We start from the raw sequence: 20,522 nt of genomic DNA on the forward strand, positions 1-20,522 counted from the left end.
GGATTTTTTTTTTCTGTATCTGGGACACCCTGTATATACAGGGTGATTCCGGGGTCGTGGAGCAAGCGATCAAGGCATGATACACAAGCCCATACTGAACAACTTTTACTATGGGACCAACTCCGAAATCGCGAAAAAAAAAATTGGTAGTTTCATACATTTCGGCCGATCACATGTTGTCGTGTTCTATGGGAAGGCCAGTTTTTTTTCGCGATTTCGGATTTGGTCCCATAGTAAAGCCAGCGATCAAGGCATAATACAGTGATCGGCCGAAATGTATGAAACTACCAATTTTTTTTTCGCGATTTCGGAGTTGGTCCCATAGTAAAAGTTGTTCAGTATGGGCTTGTGTATCATGCCTTGATCGCTTGCTCCACGACCCCGGAATCACCCTGTATATATGTTCGTTCGTTGGTGCGCATATTCGCTCTAGTCATTTTTTTTTTATTTTTTTTTTTTATTTAACCAACTTTACGTTGACAACCAAACATGCAAGTCATATGCCTTATGGGAATATAGTTCAGAGCCGGAAACCGCTACCAACTTTTAGTATGTTGTTGGGCATGGCATTGGGTCTCCAAAACTCGGCGCCGGCCATCTACTTCAGCGGAATGACGTCATCAAAATGACTCCCGTTTCGTTGCGAATATTGCATATTGTACCCAAACTATGCATGGCACATAATTGTGTGGGGTATTGAATGAAACCCAGTTAAATATGCTATATTTCATTTATACAGTGTGTATCAAAATATTCAGCCGTTTAAGTGCCATTTGCAAAAGAATCAAAATGATGTAAAAAATATTCAATTATTTGGGTTTTACAACCAAACCAAAAGTCGGACGTCAAAGCAATGTACTACAAAATTAAAGACGACGTCTGACGCCATACGTTGATATCAATCAAGTCAAAATTGGGCCAAATATGTGGAAATTATTCATCAAAATGTAGATATTTGCCCATACAAATGCATCAAAGTTAAAAAAATCCAAATTGGTCATTTTCAGGATAATCCACGTAAGCTTCTAGTATGTTATTAGCAATATGACTTGGGTCCTAAAACTGCAGGGAGACCATCTTTATTGTCCCCCAGTCACGAATAATGACGTCATACAAATAATCACTGCCGAATTGCGTAAAATGTAAATTATAGCTATACTATGAGTCACACATACATGTGTGTTACATGTAATGAAAGGTTATTAAATTTAGTATGATTCACCTAAACATTGTTTGTAAAAAAATGTACGGTTTAAGAACTAGAAACAAAGAAATACCACTTTTTATGGAAAAAGTAGATGTATATCAATTTTATAGCTAAACTAAAATCGTCAATAAAATGTTGCGTATAATAGGTATTTAAAAAACCAGTTATTCAACTATATATCACAATTTAAATTTTACATTTCCGACAAAAACTGTGGAAGTTCTGGAAAAAAAACTAAAGCGCCCCAACAATTCTACCTTAATGCGCTCATATTATGCAAAGAATAGTTCTAATCATCGAGTATTAAATGAATGAACATTACATAAAATACATGAAAACGACATTTTCGAATGGAACCATAATGAAAAAAATAATAATTTACTTGATAAGTAAGCAAAATACTGTTTCTTTAAGTACCTAATCTCCTCCTTTCAAAGTCGGTTAAAATGTGGCTTTTGTGACCTGGGCTACAAAGACAAATAAATTGACACCTCATTTATCAAAATCAGTTCTGTTGTTTCATGTAAAAAATACATAATTACATACGTAGATAGCAGTTCCTGCTGTAGTCGCGGTAAATATTAATATCAAATAGACTCTTATTGTCATGGCCTAACGCTACATTATTAGAGAAATGTAAAGTTACATGCCAGTAAGTAGATACATATATGCCTAATACAAAATGCCTTATCTCGGTAAATGCCATATCAGTTCACTTAATGCGATACATAATTATATATTTAAGCCTCGATTAGCCTTATACATACATACATACATACATACATACATACATACATACATCACTGGCTCAGTGACCCAAAGAGGATCTGACCTCTGACACAAAAGAGCGTCACTCTGCCCTATTCTGCGCCACTTCGCGCCAGTTGGGTATTCTTATAAAAGTGGAATCTTGAGTGGTGCAAGGGTTTCAAGGCTGAGCTGAGAAGGCTGGCAGAATTTTCCCTCTGATCCTCCGAAATACAGGTCACCCCTCTGGTCTGCTAACATCTACGGCCTGAGGGTTTCAACGTTAGATGCCAAGCCACGCCAGGCCATAATAGTAAAGGTCTAATTATTGAATTTTAATTTTTTGTCCGACTACGGCACAATTTGCTATCTATGCGTGAATGTGTAGGTACCGTTTGCATGAAAGTACTGAACTGATTTTGATAAATTAGGTGTCAATTTATTTGTCTTTGTAGCCCAGGTCACAAAAGCTACATTTTAACCGACTTTGAAAGGAGGAGATTAGGTACTTAAAGAAACAGTATTTTGCTTACTTATCTAGTAAATTATTATTTTTTTCATTATGGTTCCATTCGAAAATGTCGTTTTCATGTATTTTATGCAATGTTCATCCATTTAATACTCGATAATTAGAACTATTCTTTGCATAATATGAGCGCATTAAGGTAGAATTGTTGGGGCGCTTTAGTTTTTTTTCCAGAACTTCCACAGTTTTTGTCGGAAAAGAAAAATTTAAATTGTGATATATAATTTTAATTTTTAACAAGCAGAAACGTCTGCGAACGATGCTATTAAGCTTAGAATAAATTTAAAAGTGGAAAAATTACTGTATGTGTGTTTCCAATATGACTTGGAACTCCGGTAGCCGTTTAAGAAGTATAACACTCTTACGGTAGATGTCGCTAAGGGTCCCCTTGACCTATAATATGGTGGAAAGATTTGCTGGCTAGGGATGAGGTCTTGGTGGCTCAGATGGCAGAGCGCTGGAGTATCGATCCAGAGGCCGTGAGTTCAAGTCTCACCCAAGACAGTAATTTTTCCACTTTTAAATTTATTCTAAGCTTAATAGCATCGTTCGCAGACGTTTCTGCTTGTTAAAAATTAAAATTAGTATGGGTAGCACATCGTAACTGGTGAATTTCCAATATGACTTGGAACTCCGGTAGCCGTTTAAGAAGTATAACACTCTTACGGTAGATGTCGCTAAGGGTCCCCTTTACCTATAATATGGTGGAAAGATTTGCTGGCTAGGGATGAGGTCTTGGTGGCTCAGATGGCAGAGCGCTGGAGTATCGATCCAGAGGCCGTGAGTTCAAGTCTCACCCAAGACAGTAATTTTTCCACTTTTAAATTTATTCTAAGCTTAATAGCATCGTTCGCAGACGTTTCTGCTTGTTAAAAATTAAAATTAGTATGGGTAGCACATCGTAACTGGTGAATTTCCAATATGACTTGGAACTCCGGTAGCCGTTTAAGAAGTATAACACTCTTACGGTAGATGTCGCTAAGGGTCCCCTTGACCTATAATATGGTGGAAAGATTTGCTGGCTAGGGATGAGGTCTTGGTGGCTCGGATGGCAGAGCGCTGGAGTATCGATCCAGAGGCCGTGAGTTCAAGTCTCACCCAAGACAGTAATTTTTCCACTTTTAAATTTATTCTAAGCTTAATAGCATCGTTCGCAGACGTTTCTGCTTGTTAAAAATTAAAATTAGTATGGGTAGCACATCGTAACTGGTGAATTTCCAATATGACTTGGAACTCCGGTAGCCGTTTAAGAAGTATAACACTCTTACGGTAGATGTCGCTAAGGGTCCCCTTGACCTATAATATGGTGGAAAGATTTGCTGGCTAGGGATGAGGTCTTGGTGGCTCAGATGGCAGAGCGCTGGAGTATCGATCCAGAGGCCGTGAGTTCAAGTCTCACCCAAGACAGTAATTTTTCCACTTTTAAATTTGTGATATATAGTTGAATAACTGGTTTTTCAAATATTATACGCAAATTTTTTTGACGATTTTAGTTTAGCTATAAAATTGATACATATCTACTTTTTCTATAAAAAGTGGTATTTCGTTGTTTCTAGCTCTGAAACCGTACATTTTTTTTACAAACAATGTTTAGGTGAATCATAATACATTTAGTAACCTTTCATTACATGTAACACATGTGTATGTGAGACTCGTGGTATAGCTATAATTTACATTTTGCGAAATTCGGCAGTGATTATTTGTATGACGTCATTATTTGTAACTGAGGAACAACAGAGATGGTCTCCCGGCAGTTTTAGAATCCAGGTCATATTGCTAATAACATACTAGAAGCTTATGCGGATTATCCTGAAAATGACCAATTTGGATTTTTTTAACTTTTATGCATTTGTATGGGCAAATATCTACATTTTGATGCATAATTTCCACATATTTGGTCCAATTTTGATTTTATTGATATCAGTGTATGGCTTGAGACGTCATCTTTAATGTTGTAGTACATTGCTTTATCGTCCGACTTTTGGTTTGGTTGTAAAACCCAAATAATCGAATATTTTTTTACGTAATTTTTATTTATTTGTAAATTTCTCTTAAACTGTTGCATATTTTGGTACACTTTGTATAAATAAAATAAAGTTTATTTAATTGGCTTTCATTTAATACCCCACACGTGTATGTGCTATGCATAGTTTGGGTGCAGAATGCAATGTTCGCAACGAAGTGGGAGTCATTTTGATGACGTCATTCCGCTGAAGTAGATGGCCGGCGCCGCCGTCTCCCGGCAGTTTTGGAGACCCAATGCCATGCCCAACAACATACTAAAAGTTGGTAGCGGTTTCCGGCTCTGAACTATCTCTGCGACCGTTTCCCATAAGGCATGGCACTACTCGGCATTACATATGATATGATCGTTCGTTGGTGCGCGCGCATATTCGCTCGGCATTATACTTTTGGAATCTTTGATATAATCTAGTTTCCGTGAACGGACTTGAGTTTTCCGATATTCCGGGGTGAAAATACCTTCTGTCTCCTAGCCTAGTCGGTACCTCGGTAGTGACCCTGCTAAAACCCGGCCCGGCAATGGGGTCGCTAGGCCGTCGCCCACGGCTAGTGTAGTGTAGTCTAGTTTAAAGTGACTATAAAGGTCACTTATATTTTTTTCACCTCAGCAGCTTGAACAAGGGTACTTTGCTTCTTAAAAACTGTGAGCAAAATGCGATTTTGCTCACTGTGCTTTAGCATAGAGCAATAGTACAAGTGTCTAAATGCGAAGGCCGAGCTCCGCGTAGGGCCGAAGGCCCGAAGCGTCCAAGACGTCAGTGCTTTAGCACAGAACAATAATACAAGTGTCTAAATGCGAATGCCGAAGGCCCGAAGCGGCCAGGATGTTAGTGCTTTAACACAGAACAATAGTATAAGTGTCTAAATGCGAAGGCCAAAGGCCGAGCTCCGCGTGGGGCCGAAGGTCCGAAGCATCCAAGATGTTAGTGCTTTAGCACAGAGCAATAGTACAACTGTCCTAATACGAAGGCCGCAGGCCGAGCTCCGCGTAGGGCCGAAGGCCCGAAGCGTCCAGGACATCAGTGCTTTAGCACAGAACAATAGTACGTGTCTAAATGCGAAGGCCGAAGGCCGAGCTCCGCGTAGGGCCGAAGGCCCGAAGCGTCCAGAATGTTAGTGATTTAGGGGTCATCCATTAATTACATCACTGGTTTAGGGGGAGGGAGGGGGTCAAGAAAATGTGACATATTGTGACATGGGGGAGGGGGGAGATACAAACTTTGTGACGTCACTTTAACTTCATCAGTAACCGAAAATTTATTTAAATTATTTTAATCGCTGTACATTTAAACAACAAGTTTTTAAAACGATTATCGTTTTTATTCGTTTAATTTTCTTTCCTAAGCAGTTTTGGGTTATAAAATTACTAATATTTATATCGTCAAAACTATTTTGATAAAATATTAATAATACTTGGGTACTTACTTAATTCGATTTGGGGATTTCGTAGAAAAAATGTGACGTCACACTAGGGGGGAGGGGTTTGCCAAATGTGACCAAGTGTGACAAGGAGGGGGGGAGGGGTCAAAAACTTAGAGAATTAGTGTGACGTAATTAATGGATGACCCCAAAGGTAACGGACTCTGGTGCATAATATATTCCGTTTTTCTTATTTGAGTCTCAAGTACACTGAAAAAATTTATTCCGCCTGTAAAGGTCCTGCGTAAAAAATTGCTTTTAGATTCCCTTAAATTTACGATGGCTACAGGAAAGACACGAACGAGTTTGCTATAACGTGTATTACCCGTATAAAATATCTATTCTTGTAATTCTGGTGTGTTATTTACAAAAAAAATGTACCTAATCGTTACATTCATTACTCCAAAATGAATTGATCATTTAATTAAATAGGTGTGACTCTGTAATTAATTATTTTAAAATTACCCATCAAATGCTGTATTCAATGTATTCAAGTTCATTTAGATACAGTGAATCATTATGACCCCAAATAATCTTTACAGATAAAATTTAACATATTACTCAAAATTATTATAACACATCATGCATTCGCGAGATGCGCGACTTCGGTATTCAAACACAAAGCAATAGTACAAGAGTCTTACTAAATGCGAAGGCCGAAGGCTGAGCTCTACGTAGGGCCGAAGGCACGAAGCGTCCAGGATATCGGTGCTTTAACACAGAACAATATTTACAAGTGTCTAAATGCGAAGGCCAAAGGCCGAGCTCCGCGTAGGGCCGAAGGCCCGAAACGTCCAGTCTGATCCCGGACGCTTCGGGCCTTCGGCCCTACGCGGAGCTCGGCCTTCGGCCTTCGCATTGACACTTGTGCTATTGTTCTCTGCTAAAGCACTAATGTCTTGAACGCTTCGGACCTTCGGCCCTACGCGGAGCTCGGCCTTCGGCCTTCGCATTTAGACACGTGTACTATTCTTCTGTGTTAAAGCACTAACATCCTGGAGGCTTCGGGCCTTCGGCCCTTCGAGGAGCTCGGCCTTCGGCCTTCGCATTTAGACACTTATACTGTTGCTCTGTGCCAAAACACTAACATCCTGGACGCTTCGGGTCTTCGGCCCTACGCGGAGCTCGGCCTTCGGCCTTCGCATTTAGACACTTGTACTATTGTTCCGTGTTAAAGCACTAACATCCTGGACGCTTCGGGCCTTCGGCCCTACGCGGAGCTCGGCCTTGGGCCTTCGCATTTAGACACTTGTACTATTGTTCTGTGTTAAAATCCATTAATTACGTCACACGAATTTCTAAGTTTTTGACCCCTCCCCCCCTCCTTGTCACACTTGGTCACATTTGGCAAACCCCTCCCCCCTAGTGTGACGTCACATTTTTTCTACGAAATTGCCAAATCGAATTAAGTAAGTACCTATGTATTATTAATATTTAATCAAAATATTTTTGACGATATAAATATTAGTAATTTTATAACCCAAAACTGCTTAGGAAAGAAAATTAAACGAATAAAAACGATTATCGTTTTAAAAACTTGTTTAAATGTACAGCGAATAAAATAATTTAAATAAATTTTTGGTTACTGATGAAGTTAAAGTGACGTCACAAAGTTTGTATCTCCCCCCTCCCCCATGTCACAATATGTCACATTTTCTTGACCCCCTCCCTCCCCCTAAACGAGTGATGTAATTAATGGATGACCCCTTTTATAGTATTGTCCACAGAAGTGACCTTTTCTAAAATATGTTTTTACCCATAGGTACATCAGAAAGTACCCAACTAAGATAGTAATTAGCAATAGGAACTCGAGATTGTCAAGCAGCCGTCATACGTTCTATGCGTTCTATCAAAGTAACTCGCACCGCCGCGCCGCCGTAGATTCTAATGCATTATTTGAGGAGATTAGCATGTAAAATTGGTATGTAAAGAACCGTTTTTGCTTTATCTTTCTATTTCAGGTATATTTTATCATTTTTGCGTCCTTTTTTTCGCACACGGAGGCCTCAAACAAGAGCAGCGATAAAAATTCTGTAAAATTCCGCGTGCTTTATTCTACTCATATTTCATTAAAATAAAATAAGATCTATCAAATGGCACGAATTTTACCGAAATCGGTTAATGGGCTGATGAGTCATTACTAAATGAACACTGAAAATAGGGGTAATTTTTGCTCCGAATACGTCGTGTCTAGCGCAGAATCAGCGCCATCTATGTCAACGGCGCGTGCTGTTCCGAGTAATGGCTAATTTCTTCTATATATCTATATCAAAACTATGTTTATAGGTATTATAGTTTGGGAGATATGAGCCGCCGCGCCATAACACTTTTTCGTTACATCGGTTTTTGATCCGAGCCCCTCTACGGGTTTTTAAAGACGTTTACCTATGTTTCACGTCAAAATATCAAAAAAAGCAAAACACAGATATTGGCAATATTAATCTGTGTTGAAAAAATCATTGCTCTAGCATCAAAACCCACGGAGGAAACAGTCGAGTACGCTTGTTTATATGGAGAAATGACCACTCCTGTTGGCTCTTAAGGGAAATTTAAATACCGTAACGAGCAATATTTAGCGAGTGTTTCCGAGTCACCATGTAGGTAGTCGCGGTATCTGGAGCGTAAATAAGTAATTGAGGCAAAAAATAGAAAGTACAATAAACAGGCCGGAAGCCATAATATCTTATAAATTAAACGCTTTGATTAACTCCGAGATACAATTATGATGTAACTTGGATGTAATCCTAATACTTAGTCGAAGAAGAAAAACATTATATTATATACCGAGTAGTTATTGTCACATTTACTAGGTAATAAATATAGTTTAAAGTTTAATCCAAAATATATTGTTAGCATTTCATTGTCATAATTTTATTAATTATTAAAATATGTAATTTAAATTTCTGTATATTTTGATAAACAGTGTTAAGACTGTTTATCAAAATATATTCATTTAATAAGTAGCGGAAGTGAGTATTTGACATTTCGTACTGGCTCCCGATTGGTCGCGCCATTTTTAATCGTAACGCTTCCGGTGAGACAAGATGGCGGCAACTGACGCTACGGTTGGGGGGCAGAACGAGTGAGACTACGAACGAGTGCAGATCGAGTTGTCAGATTGTTATATCCAAACGTTGTGATTTGATGTAACTTACTTAACTGTGTCGGAGAGTACGTGAATATACGTCTTGCTGAATCATCGGATTGTTTTATTGAACTGTCGTTCACAGTATAGTAAACGATAAAAAAGACGCACACGCATGGTATTCCACCGGTCCAATTTCTTGGTCCCATGTCAATGCGTCTCACTCTCTCATTAAGCAAAATGTGAGACGCAAATACACCAAGAAATTGGACAGGTTAAAAGATAAAGATAAAAAATAGTTTATTCAAGTAGGCATATTACAAAGCGCTTATGAACGTCAAATAATGAATAGCATCCTAAGCAATGATTGGCCTGTAGGCAAATTTTTAATATGAAAGTCAAAGAATTTAATAGTACATTTCCGCACGTGTATCGAACGACGTTTTTTAATACAGTTGCGAAAAAATAAGAAAAACATTGTTAATCGTACACTAAACAAAAGTGGTAACAGTGACAGCTCGGTTAGACGTCGTCTTTAAGTATATTATATCTATGGGCGTTTGGCAGCTATTCCGTTCCATTCAGTCAACTTATTAAGAACGGAATTTTCAATATTGAATATTAAAAAATAAACGTGTTATAATGATGAAGAGGTAAGTAATTAAATATGAAATATGTAATATTTTTCGTATTCTTACATTAACGGTAGGTTTTTATGCTGATTACGACGTTTAAAGGAAACTAATATTAACACTCATCAATAAGTAGTCGTGAATTGGAACAAGTATAAATTTAAAAAAATTGGAAAAGTAAAAAGCACTAGTTCGAGATAACCAACTTTCCGCACGCTAAACAGCTACGTAAAGTAGCACTTTTTGAGCAACTGTATTAAAAAGATAGATACAAACCTGGCCAGTTGGCAGTTAACACGATTTGTACCTGAACAGGCCCGCCCGACTACATAATACTTTGTTCGGTGTAGACTTCTCTACGGATCAATACAATACCAGACATATTGCGCACTTTAGTTAAGAACTATCTACCTACATAGGACGATCTCTTTATAAATTTTTGGAGAGTCGTATGCACGTTCCTTTACCTACGTACATCCCTAGCTAAGGATAGGATATATTATATGACTACTAGTCAAATTGGTTTGTTTTTTTGAAGTATCAAAACGATTTGCAACTATGGAATTTATACCTATAAGGGCTATAAGTATTACAGAAAACCCGCTTGAGAAGATTCTGAAGGGACCACGCCAAAAACATGTCTAAAAGGGCCCACTGATTAACAGTCCGCCGGACGGTATGTGAAACTAAGTCGGTTATTTTAATCAGTGCCAGGGGGTGTTAAACCGTATCAATAAGATATCTTTAATTTTTAATACGTTGTATAAATGTGGGGACATTAAAAAAAGAGCCACGCCTTCAACCAGTCCTTAACTTTACTAACCATAAAAGTTTCTAACCAACCGCTGCAATTAGACGGTATACCTATAGTGTATTTTCTCACCTTAAGTTTGGGGTAGAAGTCCGGCAGTCTGTTAGGCTTCAATCCGAGCTGGTTGCACATCTCTCTGTGCAGTGCGAGGATCTGTTTCATGGTGCCGGCCGCGCACAAGTGGTTGAGCATTTCGGCCGCGAGCGCGCACTCGGGCGGCGTCGGCTCCGCTCGCCCGCGGTTCATGTTGGGGCTGGAACGATAAGTACATTTTTAGGTTTCCGTAGCCGAAGGGTAAAAACGAGACCCTATTACTAAGACTCATCTGTCCGTCTGTCAGTCTGTTTTATTGTGAATCAAGAAACAAACGGTCATTTACATAAATGCGTAATGGTTTAACATTGCATCTTAAGGTTAGACCTGCAGTTTCCTTAATTGAATATAATCGTGCTAAATTTTTATACACTATGGTTTTTCGTTTACATTTCTATTGCTACAAAAAATACAGAAAATCGGAGCTTATTATTTCTCTAATTATTAACAAATTCAAAACTTATTTAACTGCAAAGTTATTAAGTTACTATACTAAATATACGCCATATACAAAATATCTAGTTATATATTTTACTTTATAAAATATATCCCTAGCTATATTTTCTTTCACAAACAAATGCTTTTTTTTAGGAGACTATATCACAGCACAGTGAAAAACATCAATATTACAAAGATTTAAACATTCGTTATAAAGTCTACAGGCACGCCTTATAAACATATTTCGTGCTAAACGGAACAACAAATAATTCCTTTTTGCGACATTTGCGCTGACGCGCACGAGGGACTTTTATATTTATTTTCTGAAGTAGTGAGGGAATCTCCAATTTAGAGTTTAAGATTTTATAAAGTAAAACCGAGTCTACGCAGTCACAGATGATGTATTTCTGTTACCGCTATAACAACAAATCCTAACTACTAATAACGAACTAACTAATAATTATTTTTCCCAATAGGAGAAAGTCCCACGAAATGGTCTCACCTCAGCATGTTGCTGGCGACTTCCAGCGCTGATCTTCCGATGAGACAATCACGACAAGTAACATGAATATAACGAAAAAATTTGTTGCACTTAAAAGGAGTTCAAAAATAAGTTATAACTTAGGGAATTATACCTTTTTTTCACAATCCATATCTCCCGCGGGAACAATATAAGCCTTTGTCCTTCAGTACACCTGCATGAAATACCTAAGGTAGTTTTCGAGCAAGGGTAATTAAAAGAAATTAGTACCTACACAGTTCTACCGCCGCTCTAATTTGTTTCTACATACCTACAATGTTTACCAACGAAGGCAACGAAAACTTATACCTACCAGACATATAGCTTCACGTTCTATAACAATAATCTCAAGTTCCGAACTGTCGTCGAGCGAGCGACCCGCGTCGAGCCGCTCGCCACCGCGAATTTTTTTTTGTTTGTTCAAGATCTCAAAGAATTTATACTTTTTATTATAAAAAAACGTCTATGGGCAGAGCAGCTGACGTAGTGCCAATAAGGTAAAATATCGTTGTTTTTAATGCAATTACTTTAATTTGAATGTTTTTTTTTCCCGACTTAAGTCCCAAAATTCCGAAAAATTGATACTTTTTCCCGATAATAGCGCCTTTCGATCTGGCAACCACGTTTATGGCCCAGCGACACCCTTTGTAGGTCTGTACTACTCTCCCACCACAAACTTCACATTAAAGATTTGGCCCCCATAAAAAATAAACTATTCACAAAAATGACGTTATTGACGTTTTACTACCGATAATACCAACCTAAAGAAAAGTAAGTATAATACGTCTAAGTTGAAAGCATGTATGGTATGTGCTACCAAAATGCAACAGCAGTCATTTTAATTCGATAAGATTATTTATATGCCTCAATGTTGGTAACAAGTACGTTCATAATTTATCATAATATGGGGTGTCGATGGGCTGATAATGACTTATCAATCAAAGATAATTTGTATTTTGTTGTTTTAAATTTCTTTTTGAGTTATATTATTCAGATTGACTTTCACAGCTTCGGCAAACGAATTCGTCCGGGGACCGGGCTGCCGAGATGGGCCAAAAATACAAAGTTGATAGCAAGTTATAATATAGGTAAATAAAGTGCATGTGGGTGAATCAACTTTTAAATGTCCACATGATGAAATTATGAATTTTTATTTTTATTTTTTATTGTCCATATTTATATGCATCGCATGTTCATGTAGTTCAATTTGTCGAGCTGAGGCTATTAAATACTTAGGCGTCATATTGGACCATAATTTAAACTTTAAATCACACATAGCTGCACTTTCAAATCGAGTGAGACGAATAGTTTTTATTATGAGGCACCTAAGAAACGTGGCCGACATCAAGACTCTCAAATCAGTATACTACGCATTATGTGAATCTCTTCTGACATATTGTATAAGCTGCTGGGGCAGTGCTGGCAAAACTGTTATTATCGAGGCTGAAGAGCACAGCGCGCAGTCCTTAAAACAATGTTCAATAAACCCTTCAGGTACTCAACATCTTTGTTATTCCAAAAGTCCCAGGTGCTAACAGTACGTCAACTATATATACTCAAAATCGTGGTGAACAAGCATAAGCAAATTCTTGGAACCGATGAATACAAAGACATGCTAAAAAGAAGAGTGTATCGAACACAAGTTCCGCCGTTTCGCACTCGCAATATTAAAGAAAAACCAGTATTTAAAGCAACACAATTTATAAGGGAGTGGCTAGCCAACTTAAATTACGACAAGACAGAAAAAATAGTCCAAATTCGAAATAGTTGAAATTTTTCATATGCAAAATTAACTAATTTGTAGTCATTTGTAGTACAATAAAAAATTACAAGTACCTACCTAGGTTGTATTTGATGCACCAAATGAACTTGCAAAAATGAAATACTAAGAATAAATCAAGAATAAATACTTCTTAAATACCTAACTAACAAACCTTCTTGCGTGGTAGGAAATAGACAAGACGTCTGATGTATGAAATTAAATTGTCATTGAACTTTACTTATCTAATGTTATATTACTTATATTCTTCAAATAAAAATGCCGTTGTTAGATGCTCGTGGTTATTTAAATTTGTGGGGCTGTGTAAAATATATGGTGTATCAAACGGAATGTGAAACTGCGGATGAAATTAGACATTAAAGGCTAATTGCTGCTTTGGGGCCATCCATTAATTACATCACACGTTTAGGGGGAGGGAGGGGGTCAACAAAATGTGACATATTGTGACATGGGGGAGGGGGGTGACACAAACTGTGACGTCACTTTAACTTCATCACTAACCGAAAATTTATATAAATTATTTTATTCGCTGTACATTTAAATAACAAGTTTTTAAAACGATAATCGTTTTTATTCGTTTAATTTTCTTTCCTAAGCAGGTTTGGGTTATAAAATTACTAATATTTATATCGTCAAAATATTTTGATAAAATATTAATAATACTTAGGTACTTACTTAATTCGATTTGGCGATTTCGTAGAAAAAAATGTGACGTCACACTAGGGGGGAGGGGTTTGCCAAATGTGACAAGGAGGGGGGGAGGGGTCAAAAAACCTAGAAATTCGTGTGACGTAATTAATGGATGACCCCTTTTGACAATCTGCGGAGGAAGAATGACGAAAAGCATACACTATCGCATGGGCAATGTGCGCGGGGGCTCGGGTGCGGGCTGCGGCGTACATTATAAGACACGGAGGTACATTTGAACACCGTATGTGAAGAGAAGATAGTGTTAAATATTGGCAAAAAGTAATTATCTAAGAAAGTAATAATAGTACATTACTACAAAGGCCGGGACGAAAGGGGTTGCCGGCCGAAGACATATAGACGGCCGAGCGAAGCGAGGCCGGATAGGTCTGAGCGCGGGCAACCCCATTTCCCGCCGAGGTATGTATAGTATAGTTCTCAAACATGCATTGAAATAAATAAAATAAAAAATCCACGAAACCCAAGTTTAATTTATAGAAAAAACTAAAAGTAAACTACACCCAAAATATAACCAACACGTACCTATATCATTATCACGCGTATGTTTTACACGAGTCGTGTATTTTTACTACGCGTATATTTTCATGTATCTTTGATTTTTTTCGCCTTGTATCCGTCTGACTGTCGTTTTCGTCACATAAGTTTACATAGTCTTTCATGTTGATATCATGTTTCACATACATCGTTGCTTTATGCATGGAGTAAATTAAGTATAATTTCCACAGTGTTGACGAATTTGTAGTTATATTCATTTAAAATATGCCACAAAACTGTTTCTAATAAACTGTAAGTCTATTTCTTAGTTTTTCAAATAATAAAATTGCCATAAGCAACCATATACATATACATACTTCGTCTTTGACTTGGCGGCAGAGGCAGCAAGTTATTTAAAATCAATTCTGCTTACGCTGCCAACTCCAACACCTACGATTACAATTAATATTAATTTCATTATTTCGTCGGAACTCATATTAAAGTAAAAAAATTAACAACGCACCATAAATCCAATAAAACAGAATGAAATTTTTTCAACTTTACCTCCATAACATTAAAAAAAATAACTACGCGTGTTTGAGTAGACCTTTTTATTTATCGCTAACGTTTAGATGAAATATATTAAATGTTTTTATTTGTGTGGTTAAATTTATAATTTAAAATTATAGAATTTGGTCAATAATGTATCATTTATTAAGTTCATGTTGATTTTATACAAATAAAACTGCAAATTATAGCAAACATTGTTTTTTGTTTTTTTTTTTAAAGGCGTAGTGGCAGAGTGTCGTTACGAACCATAAATCAAATACTGCCTCTAGTTTTTTTTAATGGATGAATGCCACGATGCTGTGTCACAAATATCTGTGATATGAAAATTAAAAAAGAGGACTTTGCCGGCCTAGGCCTGCAAGATTTGTATGAAATTCCATTAACGACCTTTTGTCCTAGCCGCACCTGAAACGTCATACTTCGCAGCCTATTATAAGGAACATAACATCAATATTTCATCATGTTTGAGAAAAATTGTTTGTAATATTTTTGCATTCATTTCATTTATTTGTCATTTATGCGTCATTCATACATCATTGCGATTCTGTCAACGATCGGAAAAAAGCGTAAAGTCCCGAGCTTTCCCGACGGAGATCCTTAATCTAGCCGCCATGTGCACATGCTATAGGGTTATCACCACAGTTAAAAAGTAGAAAATTTGGTATTTTTATTTATTACTCATTTAATGAAACATACGACGATCTCTTCTTTAGGGGCCCACTGAATAACAGTCCGCCGGACGGTATCGGCCTGTCAGTTAGAACAATATTTTGACAGTTCCGAACAACTGACAGGCCGATACCGTCCGGCGGACTGTTGATCAGTGGGCCCCTTTAGGAACTATGTCATCGATTTTAGTAACAACAAAGACATATACATATTATGTAACATCGTATAAGCGCCACTTGCACCGTCCCACTAATCCGAGGTTAACCGGTTAAACCGTTAATCCAGTGTGAAATTGTACTGGTAACCATGGTAACTCCAGATTTAACCGGTTAACCCCGGGTTAGAGGAATGGTGCAAGTGGGCCTAAGACGAATAAAGTCTAAGGAAAAAACGTGCCTCGGAATTCAAGAAAATGTCATTCTCGAATAGATGCCACACACACCTTTAGCCTATACTCGGCTAGATGGCGTGACGACACCGTTTCATATTTAACAATTTTAACACATCGATATCAGTGAATGAACATGGATCAAAATGATATAAAAATAATAAAATCATTTATCCATATATATATTTTTTGATAATTTTATACGTTTTAATTTTGACTTTTAGTCGTGTGTCGATAGCTGGCAGTAAATTTACTGTGACTACAATATTTACTATGACAGGACCCCTCTATACTGTCTATTCTTTTTGGTAACAAGAAAAAGTGCATTCATACATTTAGGAAAAAATGTGTACTCGGCTCGGGAATCGAACCCGGAATAACACTATTTCTATTTAGATATCGATTGTATACCTACTTAAGCAGTAAATGTTACTATGAAACATGATGTCTGAAATGAATAAAATGCATGGTTTCCATATCATGCATTTTTTTCGCCACACTGTGTATTAAATATTATGATATCTATTTCAGTTCATAATTGCACATTTGCCAAGCAAAAGCCAATCGACCGTAGAGATGTAAATCCTAAAAGATCTAAGAATAGCCGCGGCGAAGCGAAATTGTAACAAATTCCAGCGAATTGTATAGGGCCTACCGCGAACCAAGTTCGACGTGGTGCCTCCCTGTCACACTTACCTACGTACGGGTTTATGGGTCCTCTACACGATGGGCCAACGCCGGCCACTCCAAGGGACGCATTTATCATATCCCGCAAGTGATATTGCTATCTCATTCTACCACATGGCTGCGTCCCTTGGAGTGGGCGGCGCTGGCCCATCGTGTAGAGGAGCCATTACAAGTGTGACCGAGAGGCAATACATCTAGTCCGGTGGCCGGCTGCATGAAACAAACCTCATCAAAAAATAGAATATACCTACCCTGTAGAGGTACCTGACATTTAGTAGCTTCCAACGCACTTGGTCGGCCTGGGCTTAACCTGGCAGATTTTGTACAAATGGCAAAAACGTTGGACAAAAATTCATCAAAATAAACCTCATCGAAAAATAGAATGAAACTTGTATGGTAGGATACCTGACATTGAGGACAGTAAAAAAAAAGTGGTCGGCCTCACCTTAGCCTGGCAGTTTTTGCAGTCCGACCAGATTTATTGGGTCACGTGAGAGCTACAATTTACCTCATCGAAAAATAGAATGAAACAAACGGATTATAATAGCTAAAATAAGCCTGTTGACGAATGTCTTGGTCGGCCTCACCTTAACCTGGCAGTTTTTGCAGTCCGACCAAATTTATAAAAAAATAATCAAAAATTTTTCATACAAAAATCGTATGAAACTTGTATGGTACGATAGCTGCCTTTGAGGACAGTAAAAAAAAAGTGGTCGGCCAAATCCTGTGTTGGCAGGTTCCTGTGTCCGACCAATTTTGTGGTACCACGTGAGAGCTACAATTTACCTCATCGAAAAATAGAATGAAACAAACGGATTATAATAGCTAAAATAAGCCTGTTGACGTATGTCTTGGTCAGCCTCACCTTAACCTGGCAGTTTTTGCCGTCCGACCAAATTTATAAAAAAATCATCAAACATTTTTTTATCGAAACATCGTATGAAACTTGTATGGTTGTATTGGACACATAACGCCTTTGCGAATCGAAGAAATAACAATAGATAAGTCGGAGTCTGGGGAAAGTTCGTCAGTCTTCGACTCCGAAGATGATTATGATTAACAGTAATTATTAACAATAAAAGGGTTATTCCCACTAGTTACCACCAAGTTCTTATCTGTGGTAACTACTGGGAATTATGTTCCCACCTTTTACCACTGGTAACTACTGGGAAAAAAAATTCCTAGTAGTTACCACCAACTCGGTTTGGTGGTACCTACTGGGAATTTTTATTCCCAGTAGTTACCTATAGGTATATTTCCACAATTTGTCGCACACTATTGCAGTATTTTGGAGAAAAAAAAACATACAACCGCATTGATAACCCCCTCCTTTGGGATTTGGAAGTCGGTTAAAAAAGGAGAATGTTTACAATTTATTGGAAACAATGTATGTGATTTGACAGTGACAGCAACTCTACTATGGAGGCGCCACCTGGCGTGATAAAATGTCAGTTATGCCTCCTCATTCTATCTGTAGTGGAAAAGTAGGATATACGATTCAAAACTTGTCAAAAATCGATGAAAACCTTTTTATTTTTGACATCTGTGAGACATCATCTCAACGTAACTGTTACTCTGAAACCACGTCGGTAGTTAGAAAACGTTATTTAGATATTAGATAGATTTATGAATAAAATTTGAACTGAATGCTTTCTTTTTTTTAAAGCCCTCTAAGACCTCCATTTATTCATTTACTTATGACTTTTTTCAGTTAGCATTATTAAGTTAAGTTCAAGCTGCGAAGAAACCATATTTTCAATATAGAAATTATTCTTCTTTATAAATGTGGTCGGACTGCAAAAACTGCCCGGTTAAGGTGAGGCCGACCAAGACATACGTCAACAGGCTTATTTTAATCCGTTTGTTTCATTCTATTTTACGATGAGGTAAATTGTAGCCCTCACATGGTACCACAAAATTGGTCGGACACAAGAACCTGCCAATACAGGATTTGGCCGACCACTTTTTTTTTACTGTCCTCAAAGGCAGCTATCGTATACCATACAAGTTTGATACGATTTTTCAATGATACATTTTTGATGATTTTTTTATAAATTTGGTCGGACTGCAAAAACTGCCAGGTTAAGGTGAGGCCGACCAAGACATACGTCAACAGGCTTATTTTAGCTATTATAATCCGTTTGTTTCATTCTATTTTTCGATAAGGTAAATTGTAGCTCTCACGTGGTACTACAAAATTGGTCGGACACAGGAACCTGCCAACACAGGCTTTGGCCGACCACTTTTTTTTTACTGTCCTCAAAGGCAGCTATCGTACCATACAAGTTTCATACGATTTTTTGATAAAAAAAATTTGATGATTTTTTTATAAATTTGGTCGGACTGCAAAAACTGCCCGGTTAAGGCGAGGCCGACCAAGACATACGTCAACAAGCTTATTTAGCTATTATAATAGTGTTGAGTCGCTCACTCGTGAGGCACCTCATTTGTACCGCTCATTTTGTTAATTTGTCGCAGTACTTCATACCGCAAAAATGTCTTACATCACACCTCTATTCATTTTACTCATTTACTCGCGCGCATCACAAACACCTCTTGCCACACAAATCATTCACACACTTCAAATTTCAAAAAACTCTTATCCTTTCAATTTCACTCGCGACCCTGAAAACTCATACGCTCCTCATAACCTCGCAAAAGAGTCCCTGGATCGCGCGAGGCGCTCGAGGTGCTCACCCGCTCGCCGACACTCAAAACACAAATGAAGAAACGAGTAATGGACGTAATGGTCCACACTGTCAACTGCCGAACTACAAACCTTATTGCAACGACAAAAGGTCCACCGAGAAAAGCGTTGAGTTTGTACCGCTCACCGAGGCGTTGTGACATGAACACCTCAAAATGAAACAATGAATTAGAAATACCCAAAGAGGGAGTGAGACAGACACGCGCCGTACTTCAATATCGCCTCGCGTTACCACCGAAAATACGTTAAAAATTAAACACGAAAGACAACAAGCGTAAGCGCTGCAAGCTTTCATACATCTTACGCCTTTTTGATCCTAACTTACGTGTCAAAATGGCGCGAGGAATCAGTCTTCAAAACGAATTTCGACGTGTTGCTTCTCTGTCGCACTTGTAAATTCGTACGTAAGTGTGACAGGGAGGCAACATGACGTACTTGGTTCGCGGTACGCCCTCTGTATACCAGGCGGGCATTTACGAAGCTTGGTTAGAAACAGAAATCCTTTAAGTGACTAAAATATTATTGAAATATAATACGGTAGCGTACACAATTTATGATAATTTCAATAAGTTTCAAGTTTATTAAATAAAAAGTAAGTATAATTTGCATAGGTAAAATAAACATGTAGATGTAAATTATACCGATTTGAATTTGCAATACTTTTTATTAACATTCTTTGTAAACGACTTCGAACGTCAGTTCGTCAGTCAGTAAGTTATGATTATGACATATTTATATTTATTATGTCCGTACTTCGTTCTTCACTACCTAAGAGCTAATTTTAGTTCTCTAATACCTAGTAATAATTCTTATAATCATAACAAAATATGTACATAGTTTTCGCCAGTAAATATACCCGCGGATCTTCCTTGGTGCCTTTTGCATGAAAAAATGAAGTGTAAATGTAGACGGTGCGGCCGGCTCGAATGGTGCTTTGTTTATGTTTATTATCATATTGATGATATTACTGTTAAATTATAGGTGGTAAGTTAGTCACTTCTATATAATAATGATTGTGAAAACATTCAATTTGTTCTCC

General features: G+C 37.7%; 1 protein-coding gene across 6 annotated transcripts in view; it reads right to left on the reverse strand.

Annotated features, from left to right (window-relative positions):
• The window catches only part of LOC134678720 (F-actin-monooxygenase Mical-like), a 198,146-nt gene that overhangs the window by 168,751 nt on the left and 8,873 nt on the right, over positions 1-20,522 (reverse strand). For all 6 annotated transcript variants that reach the window (XM_063537382.1, XM_063537386.1, XM_063537385.1 and 3 more), the window contains exon 2: positions 10,522-10,702. In XM_063537382.1, coding sequence (XP_063393452.1) covers positions 10,522-10,695 — 174 coding nt within the window. In that variant the 5' untranslated portion in view covers positions 10,696-10,702. The remainder of the gene's footprint in view (positions 1-10,521; positions 10,703-20,522) is intronic.

Source organism: Cydia fagiglandana, chromosome Z (genome assembly GCF_963556715.1).
Source record: "Cydia fagiglandana chromosome Z, ilCydFagi1.1, whole genome shotgun sequence".
Lineage (NCBI taxonomy): Eukaryota > Metazoa > Arthropoda > Insecta > Lepidoptera > Tortricidae > Cydia > Cydia fagiglandana.